This window comes from Triplophysa rosa, linkage group LG20 (assembly GCF_024868665.1).
Source record: "Triplophysa rosa linkage group LG20, Trosa_1v2, whole genome shotgun sequence".
NCBI classification, from domain to species: Eukaryota; Metazoa; Chordata; class Actinopteri; order Cypriniformes; family Nemacheilidae; genus Triplophysa; species Triplophysa rosa.
Genome location: NC_079909.1, coordinates 1,400,211 through 1,410,115, shown reverse-complemented (window position 1 = coordinate 1,410,115; position 9,905 = coordinate 1,400,211). Strand labels below are relative to the sequence as shown.

The 9,905-nt window shown below is 37.4% G+C and overlaps 2 protein-coding genes across 2 annotated transcripts in view; both read right to left on the bottom strand.

The window, feature by feature from the left end:
* Positions 1-49: 49 nt before the first annotated feature.
* haus7 (HAUS augmin-like complex, subunit 7) lies at positions 50-5,318 on the bottom strand. Its single transcript, XM_057362334.1, has 10 exons — positions 5,208-5,318; positions 4,688-4,803; positions 4,460-4,527; positions 4,288-4,349; positions 4,097-4,179; positions 3,610-3,819; positions 2,787-2,895; positions 2,455-2,670; positions 2,195-2,306; positions 50-495 (listed from the first exon to the last, which is right to left on the bottom strand). Exons 1-10 carry the CDS (start codon positions 5,262-5,264, stop codon positions 434-436), a joined length of 1,095 nt encoding a protein of 364 aa, XP_057218317.1. The 5' UTR covers positions 5,265-5,318; the 3' UTR covers positions 50-433.
* A 634-nt stretch (positions 5,319-5,952) lies between these two features.
* Positions 5,953-9,905, bottom strand: part of LOC130571615 (ninjurin-1-like) — a 34,722-nt gene continuing 30,769 nt past the window's right edge. The window contains exons 2-3 of the mRNA XM_057362740.1: positions 6,375-6,570; positions 5,953-6,290 (exon numbers count right to left, since the gene is read on the bottom strand). Coding sequence (XP_057218723.1) covers positions 6,157-6,290; positions 6,375-6,570 — 330 coding nt within the window. The 3' untranslated portion in view covers positions 5,953-6,156. The remainder of the gene's footprint in view (positions 6,291-6,374; positions 6,571-9,905) is intronic.

The window sequence follows — 9,905 nt, the reverse complement described above, 5'->3', positions numbered from 1 at the left end:
TGCATATTTCAAGTACTGAAATAAATAATTGTAATATACTACTGCTACATATTTGGAAGTCAAATCACTCACTAATAACTCAGACAACATGAAACCTCATGAGAAATTGTTTATTATAATTAATACAATTATGTTATAAACATCAATAACAGATGACAAAATGTACATCATGGGAAAATGTTTAGCGATGAATAACAGCCAGGTCACATGACAGCTTTGCTTTAATTTTGTGCAACATTAAAATACAATACAGTAGATGCAAACAGCAACATTAAAATACAAAACAGTAGATGCAAACAGCAACATTAAAATACAAAATAGTAGATGCAAACAGCACTCATGTTTTCTTTATCACACATATCTTTCATTCAAAATATGAGCTGTACGTTATTGCTGAGACAGTAAGAGAGGCAGGTTACAGACTCCTCTTGAGTTATGATTGGTGAAGTGAGAGAAAAGCCACATATTTGTTCTTCAGCTCCTCCAACTGGTTGGCTAAAATATATAAAAACATATTCTTTCAAGCAAGATCCAAAGATAAGATCTATTATTTAACTGATAGCAGCAATAACTTGGAAGTAGAGGTGCACCGAGATCGGAATCGGCCGGTTTTTCGTATGACCGGCTGGTCAGTCTCACCGATTCCAAGCCGATCTTCTGTTTCCCGTGATGCGGGCAAGAACGTGACAGCCGTCAGTACACTCAAAGCCGCAAGTAAACATGTAAACGTGCGCGCGCACAGCCTGTCTTTCACGGCTCGTTTATACTCGCATGTGAGTCCACCGGACCGCGAGTCTCTGCTGACTGACGCGCATCTCTCATATCCGCTGACTGCACGCGCGTGCACACGCATCATGTATGTATTGTACAGACTGTAGTTCATCTCTCGCTGCTCCGTCTACATGGGGTATGTATGCCAACAGTGATGCTATTAGCATCATGCTAAACTCTGACACATGCTAAACTCATGTTGAAGTCGTTCACTCTGTGTAAAACAAACGTAAATTCTATTCAACCTGATTCCTTGTCTTACGTTAAAACTGTGGTCATTTCACCTAGGTAAAATGACATTCAACACGACTTTTACTTGTTTTTAAAAATCCAAAATATAAAAACATGAATAAATCAACCAATATATGTGATATATATCTGATTGAGTTCTTTACTAACACAAAAATACTGCAAATACATATACATCTTTAGAGTAGAATTCACTCATAAGATTTTTAACTTTTTTATTGAAGTTGCAGCAAAAATCAACTCACTTCTTTTAATACTACAGACACAAGATAAAGACAATTTATTTTACATTTCAGAAAAAATGAAATAAAGCAATGTTAGTTTCATAAACGGAAACAGACCAGAATAAAGTTGAAGTATTTTATTGTTATCTTAGACTTTTGTGAGATGAGTACAAAAGTGAAAAAGGTAAATTAAGTGACATGTTTAGTTATATTTTATTATTTGTACTTCTTTTCAGTCACAGAGTTATTCAATTTAAGAGTTGTTTGGGAAAGAGAAGATTCTGTAATTTAATGCAGCTTGGAGAACTGCATTTAGGGAAATTTGGGGAAATTGTAATGTTCAATCATTTATTCAATGAAAATAAAAAAAATGTGTATTGAAGAAAAGTTAATATGGTTTTATATACAGTATACTGTCAATTATAGATTGTGGATAGAAAATCGGAATCGGCAAAAATCGGACTCGGCAGGTTTCACTTGTAATAAAATCGGAAATCGGAATCGGCAAAGAAAATTGCAATCGGTGCATCTCTACTTGGAAGGTTGACATCTAAAAACGTATAGTTATGTAAATAAGAAGAATCTACAGTAATAAATAACTATTTATAATAGTAATAATAATACCAGTAAAAATAGTAATACTATGTTTTAAATTGTATTAGTTCTGGACTTCAGTTAGTGTTCATACAAAATTGTATCTTTAAGTACTTGCTCATATCTTGAGCCACATTTGCACTAGTGCTCTGGTAAGAAAGTATCTCCCAAAAACAAAAGATAAATTTGTATAATACAATCCCTTTCCTGAATCTTCAATTAACATTTTAGATCCTATTTAAAAGAGCAAGCTGTACTATTACTTATGAATAGACATAAGTAATAGAACAGCTTTGAACTGTTCACTTTTCAAAGTTGGGAAAAGGCTTCGCAGAAACGCGCAGTATAAAACTCACGTAGTGTGTGCTTCTCTCCTCGAGACCAGTACCGTGTGTCGGTCTGCAGCTCTCTTACTGTTTGTGTAAGTGACAGTGACGCTTCAGACAGCTGCGTAAGCGCCGCAAGCTCCTACAGAATGAAAAAAAGCTAATTATTTACATGCAACTTTAAACCAATTTTCATCTATTTTACTGAAAGTACAGGAAAATAAGATGTCTTATTAGTTAATATGACTGCAACGAGTAAACCACAAGCCAATGAAGAAAAGGGGATTTACCATATTACAGGTGTGCAGGAGCTGATGTACAGACTGGAACACATTAGTGCTGGCACTGAGAGCAGGAGGAACTTTCTGACAGTAGCTCTTAAAGTCTGTGTTGTAGATGTGACTGAAGGCAGTCATGAACTGAGACATGTCAGATATGGCCACTTTCAGTGCACAGGGTGACAGTGCAGCTGCAGAACCTGACGGATGCGTCTGCAGGAACTCACACTACAAAACAGATATAGCACATAATTATGTGGAAAAAGTATAACAATAACTGACAGATGGTATTGGTAAAAGAACAATGACACATCAATGAGGAGGAAGGTGTATAATGGTCCTACCTCCTTTTGGAGCTTTTCTAATGTACTCTGGGTAGACTGCAGAAGTGCCATGGCCTCAGTTAGATCTTCTTCTCCATGACTTCCAAGGCGAGAATGTTCAGAATCAGTTCTTTAATAAAAGAATACAACAATCCTGCATTTGTCATATAAATAACAATGTAACTGTTTTATTATCATATAGTACTGTACATTACATTAAGTGGCAGCACATCAGAATCAGAAAGAGCTTTATTGCCAAGTATGTTTGCACATACAAGGAATTTGTTTTGGTGACAGGAGCATCCAGAACACAGAAACAGCAACAACAGTACACAGAGACCATAACACAATAGAATACAGTACACAATGATTTAAATAAAGGCCTATGGGTATAAAAATTAAGAAATACAATACAATAAACATAAGATAAAGATATAGAGAGTAAAGCTATGCATGTATGTAAATATGTACAAGTAAAAAATAAGAATAGACTATTGTAGTACAAGGTATGTGCTATATACAGCAGAATGAATGAAATATAATTTACAGAAAAAGTTGTATAAAAATAGATAGTGTATTATCTGGAGGATATAATTAATATTGCACTTAATTATTATTACACAGAGTTATTAATTGCACATGGCAACAATAAAGAGAAGATAATAGTTGGGTGGATGTTGCACTACAGTTGTTTCAACAGATGGCATGACAAAAGACATGAACAACTGTTATTGTACTCGCAATTGCAGTATATAGAACTGGAGGCGTAAACAAGCGTAAGTCAACTGCAATCCAACATTTGTCTACACAACCAATAAAGTACTTACAGTATGCATACACATACCTGTTTATGCAATCGCTGGGTTTGCTGTGGTTTCCGTTCATCTTGTTGGGTGCAGACTGTGTTCGTATCAGATGTTCTCGGATTTGTGCAGACCAGGGATTGCAGGTTGGGTTCAGGACCAGATCCAGGTCAGAAGACTGATCCTGAGACATCAGCAGTCCAAGAAGATCCTCATTCTTCACACTTTCATCTCCAGAAGATGAGTTCTGACTACATCCAACCAACAACAAGTGAAAAGCATGTCAAAGAGTTAAGAATGCAATTTTTCAAGACTTTTGTTCAAAGCTATTGTATCAATAACTGATTGCAAAACTCAGGTTAAGCAAATGTCTCCTTTAAATGTATCAAAAATACCACTGACTACCTACCACCGTTCCATCAGAGACATTAAGCATCTAAATTTAAATACTACATTAATTGTGAAGGCCATGCAAATTCATTTGATGTTTTTATATAGGATAATATAGGAGGAAAGTGGCACACATACCCTGGAGATATAGAGGAGTCTGCTTGAACAATCATTAGAAGCTGTTCCAGAAAGACAAGTTGCCGTAAGGGTGGTGCAATGCCCTATAAGAGACACAAGAGACAGATCAAATAAAACCTGCATTTAAAAAAAAAACCGGTTGTTAACTAATTTGGGCCAAATGAGCTTAATAAAATCTTTTAACAACACACCTTTATTAAATCCTGGTCATTAGCTTTGCATAGCATCATTTCATGCCCAAACCGAGTGAGTTCTGCATTTGAGAGTAAAACACAACAATTATGAATAATTATAACAGAAGCAGCATGTGTCAGTTGCACATTTCCTTTCTGCCACAAAAAAATACAACAATTAAAAGATTACCTTTAACTAATTCTTCAATCTGACTTGTTTTAATTGCTGAAAACTTCTCCAGTAGGGAAGGACAAATGCTTTGTAAGAAAATGCACATACAAAAGAACCAACACAGGAAGGTTTTTAGTACTGGTTATAATAGATGTGTCATTATTATCATCATGCTTGGTCACTCTGTGTATGTATGCTTAATCATCATATTTAGTAGAGACAAAATCCATTCCTCAGATAGCAGACCTCACGTAAATCCACTTGAGAATATCAGTGCGATGTAAAGAAGGTGAACAGAGGAGCTCCTGGATGCTGTCTGCCTCCCTCAGGGAAAGCCCATCCACCAGAGGACATCCCAGACTCTGATTGACAACAAATCATGTTTTCTCCATCAACACGTAGTTCGCATCTGAATAATCTCATATTTGTTCTGGTTTCTTGTAATTTATATCAAGTTAACGTCACCGACTTTATAGATGATCCTCATAGGAGTCACACATAAAGTCTGATTGTAACGTTAGATACATCGCTAGCAAGAGTCACTGTAGCTTGATAACACGAATGCGTTATCATATCGATAGCTATAATAACTTATAATTACTTTTTTATAAGGGTTTTACAAATATGTACGTAAGCTAACTGTTAGCTAACGCTGCCGTTGGTGGTGCCCTGAACAGCCACTAAACAGAAGCGCAGAACGCGAAACATCGGCAAACGATTTCATTACTCTTTAAATGTATAAAGAGTAAAATGTAAGGAAAACTACCTGAAGGCTGTTATAAACTTGCAGAGACAGCTGCTGCTCTTTTGAATTACCCGCCATGATGTGCAGTCAGTAGACGTGTTCGACTTCATGCGGCTGCGTAGACCGACCGGCGGATGACGTCAAAGTACCGCGAGAGCGATTCGAAACCACAGCTGGTCAGTCAGACAAACGTTTGGGTTTTTTTTATTCACTGCGTTACATTAACAGCGACTCCCAGCGGTCGCGAATGTATTTACAACTAAACAAACAACTTGGTTTTACGAAATAAATACACATAAAAAAGCATAAAAATGTGCAGTTAATTCTTCAATTAATACGTTTATTCATGACTGTATAGCTGTCAGATACCCTTGATCAAGTTACCTATAAAAAGTACAAAAATCAGATTACACATTTGCTTCTGCTATGCTCACAAAGACAAAGATAATACCAGGCTAGTAATGCAGAGAGAGAGAGAGAGAGAGAGAGAGAGATGGCAAAAATACACATTCTGATTGTTTACAGTGTATATTTACATATTACATATATTTATAAGTATTTATCATATTATATTTAATTATCCTGATGGGCACAGTGTGTGTCAATGCAGTCACATGTGAGCAGTCCTTGTGTGCAGTTTGGGTAACTTATACATCTTCTGAGATGTTATAAGAGCTGGTCTGAGCGAGAGCAATACCAGGTATTACGCTGCTTCTGAATCATGGGAAAGGCATGTAAAATTAGCAATAAAAATACAGTCTGGGCATTATTTTGATGTGAAGAATAAAGAGTTGCAATATGACAAACATAGACAAACATATTATAGAAAAAAAACATTTTCTGGCTGCTCACTTAAAAGTTTATTTAAAATAAAATACTAATCCAAACATTACCTCAGTTAACTGAACTCACAAATGATTGACTATATTTTATGTTTTGAAAAAAGATTACATTTATTAACAAGATTTGCTTACTGTCCAGACTCAAATCCCAACGCTGTGATGAAGATGTTGATAAGAACAGTAAAGAACACAAAAATAGTGGCCGCATCATTCATTGTGTTTAGCCTTGGCTGTTTCTTAGCATCATTCAGGTCATACTTAACTGAAGGGAACAAGAGAAAAATACATCAACGAAATTAGACCAAAATTAGCTCAAATAAAACAGACATAATAAAAGTAAACTAACCAATGAATATTAATAAGAGGCCAACAATGACCTGCAGCGAGATGGAAAAGGAGATAAGCACAATAAGAGCAACATAAAAGCGATGCTGCGGCCCTGCATGCAGTACTGTCTTTAGTTGAGATGAGTTCGCCATTAGCAGCGCCACATCCAACATGCTCTGTGCTGCACTCTTCTTAGTAGCGTAATGACCTACGCTCTGCAAACGAACGACGTCTTGTGGTGCCATCCAAAAAAGGTAAAAAATCTCTCTCACGTACCTTCTCGGGATCGGTTCCACATTTATGGAATGATCCGCCCGCTGCTACAAGATCAGGGGCCCATATTCATGAAAAATCTTATCGCAAAGAGTTGCTCCTAGTCACAAAATTCAAGAAAATTCTTAGAAATGTGGGCGTTTCCCCTTAGAATTACAGAAAAGATCCTAGTAAAGAAGAAAGTAATTAATAAAGAATCTTAACCCTTAAAAGAGCTCTTAAGGTCCAAAATTTTAGGAGTAGCGAGGAGGACTTTTAAGAGACTTAAGAGTTTCTTTAGCAGCAGAGAAAATGGACGAAACATGAAAAGTGAGAAGAACTGTGTTGCAATGCATGACAATTTCCATATTACTTTTAAGGTTTATCAGATTTTGTGTGTGTGTTCAACTTTTGATTATCTTGGTTTTGGTTTTCTTCTATAGCTGCTTTGATGCAATGCAAATTGTAAAAGCGCTATAAAATAAAATGACAATGAATTGAATGACAGTGAGTTAATAAGATACAACACATTAGATGTTTGTGACCGATCCTATTAGACACGCCAACATCTCCAAAACAGCGCAGAAATGCCATAGCGCCAGAAATAGAAGAAATCACTACATTAACATATTTAGCAACTGGAGAAATGCAGCTATACAGCAGAAATGATTTGGTTCTGTCACAATCTTCTATAGTGATCACACAAACAATTACAGCACTTACAGAGACTTATTGTGTCACTGTTCATTTTCTATCAAATACGTTGACATTAACAGCATGGTAAATAAAAAAATAAAGAATATATGTGTGTGTCTGTGTGTGTGCATGAGTATGGTAACAGAAAAAAATGACGTGCAATTTCAAACTAATGACCCTATACTTAAAAGCGCTCTAATTCCTTCTTGGCCAACCAACCAATCACAGTCTTCAAAAGACATAGCAACGGGGTCAGCCCCGCCTCCTCACTAAGATAAAAGTTTTTGACTTTTCCTTGCTCAGAGTTGCTCTCAGATTGATCCTGAATCACTTTTAAGCTAAGACTCCTACGTAAAAGTTTTTAAGCCAAATTAAGAGCTTTCTTAGAGGATTCTTAGAAGCTTTAAGAATAAGGGCCCAGCAGATTCTGTAGCCATCTTAAGAACCGTCTGAAAACACATCTCTTCCGTCAACACCTGACTGATCAGTTCTGACTTATCTCTTTTCTACTAAAAAAAAAAAACCTTAGCTCTGTATACTGTGGTACTCTATATAAGACAAATTTTCTTTTATTGCACTTATGCTTTTTGTTGTCCTTATGTTGTTCTAATTGCTTCCATTGTTTCACTTATCTGTAAGTCGCTTTGGATAAAAGTAGAGGTGCACCGATTGACCGGCAAGAGATCAGTCAGTCTCACGTCTCGCCGATTCCAAGCCGATCTTCTGTTTCCCGTGATGCGGGCAAGAACGTCACAGCCGTCAGTACACTCAAATCCGCAAGTAAACATGTAAACGTGAACGCGCACAGCCTGTCTTTCACGGCTCGTTTATACTCACATGTGGGTCCACCGGACCGCGAGTCTCTGCTGACTGACGCGCATCTCTCATATCCGCTGACTGCACACGCACCATGTACTGTACAGACAAAAAGGTGCACTGTAGTTCATCTCTCGCTGCTCCGTCTACATGGGGTATGTATGCCAACAGTGATGCTATTAGCATCATGCTAAACTCTGACACATGCTAAACTCATGTTGAAGTCGTTCACTCTGTGTAAAACAAACGTAAATTCCATTCAACCTGATTCCTTGTCTTACGTTAAAACTGTGGTCATTTCACCTAGGTAAAATGACATTCAACAAACACGACTTCTACTTGTTTTTAAAAATCCAAAATATAAAAAAATGAATAAATCAACCAATATATGTGATATATATCTGATTGAGTTCTTTACTAACACAAAAAACTGCAAATACATATACATAACCCGATTCCAAAAAAGTTGGGACACTGTACAAATTGTGAATAAAAAAGAATGCAATAATTTACGAATCTCATAAACTTATATTTTATTCACAATAGAATATAGATAACATATCAAATGTTGAAAGTGAGACATTTTGAAATGTCATGCCAAATATTGGCTCATTTTGGATTTCATGAGAGCTACACATTCCAAAAAAGTTGGGACAGGTAGCAATAAGAGGCCGGAAAAGTTAAATGTACATATAAGGAACAGCTGGAGGACCAATTTGCAACTTATTAGGTCAATTGGCAACATGATTGGGTATAAAAAGAGCCTCTCAGAGTGGCAGTGTCTCTCAGAAGTCAAGATGGGCAGAGGATCACCAATTCCCCCAATGCTGCGGCGAAAAATAGTGGAGCAATATCAGAAAGGAGTTTCTCAGAGAAAAATTGCAAAGAGTTTGAAGTTATCATCATCTACAGTGCATAATATCATCCAAAGATTCAGAGAATCTGGAACAATCTCTGTGCGTAAGGGTCAAGGCCGGAAAACCATACTGGATGCCCGTGATCTTCGGGCCCTTAGACGGCACTGCATCACATACAGGAATGCTACTGTAATGGAAATCACAACATGGGCTCAGGAATACTTCCAGAAAACATTGTCGGTGAACACAATCCACCGTGCCATTCGCCGTTGCCGGCTAAAACTCTATAGGTCAAAAAAGAAGCCATATCTAAACATGATCCAGAAGCGCAGGCGTTTTCTCTGGGCCAAGGCTCATTTAAATGGACTGTGGCAAAGTGGAAAACTGTTCTGTGGTCAGACGAATCAAAATTTGAAGTTCTTTTTGGAAAACTGGGACGCCATGTCATCCGGACTAAAGAGGACAAGGACAACCCAAGTTGTTATCAGCGCTCAGTTCAGAAGCCTGCATCTCTGATGGTATGGGGTTGCATGAGTGCGTGTGGCATGGGCAGCTTACACATCTGGAAAGGCACCATCAATGCTGAAAGGTATATCCAAGTTCTAGAACAACATATGCTCCCATCCAGACGTCGTCTCTTTCAGGGAAGACCTTGCATTTTCCAACATGACAATGCCAGACCACATACTGCATCAATTACAACATCATGGCTGCGTAGAAGAAGGATCCGGGTACTGAAATGGCCAGCCTGCAGTCCAGATCTTTCACCCATAGAAAACATTTGGCGCATCATAAAGAGGAAGATGCGGCAAAGAAGACCTAAGACAGTCGAGCAACTAGAAGCCTGTATTAGACAAGAATGGGACAACATTCCTATTCCTAAACTTGAGCAACTTGTCTCCTCAGTCCCCAGACGTTTGCAGACTGTT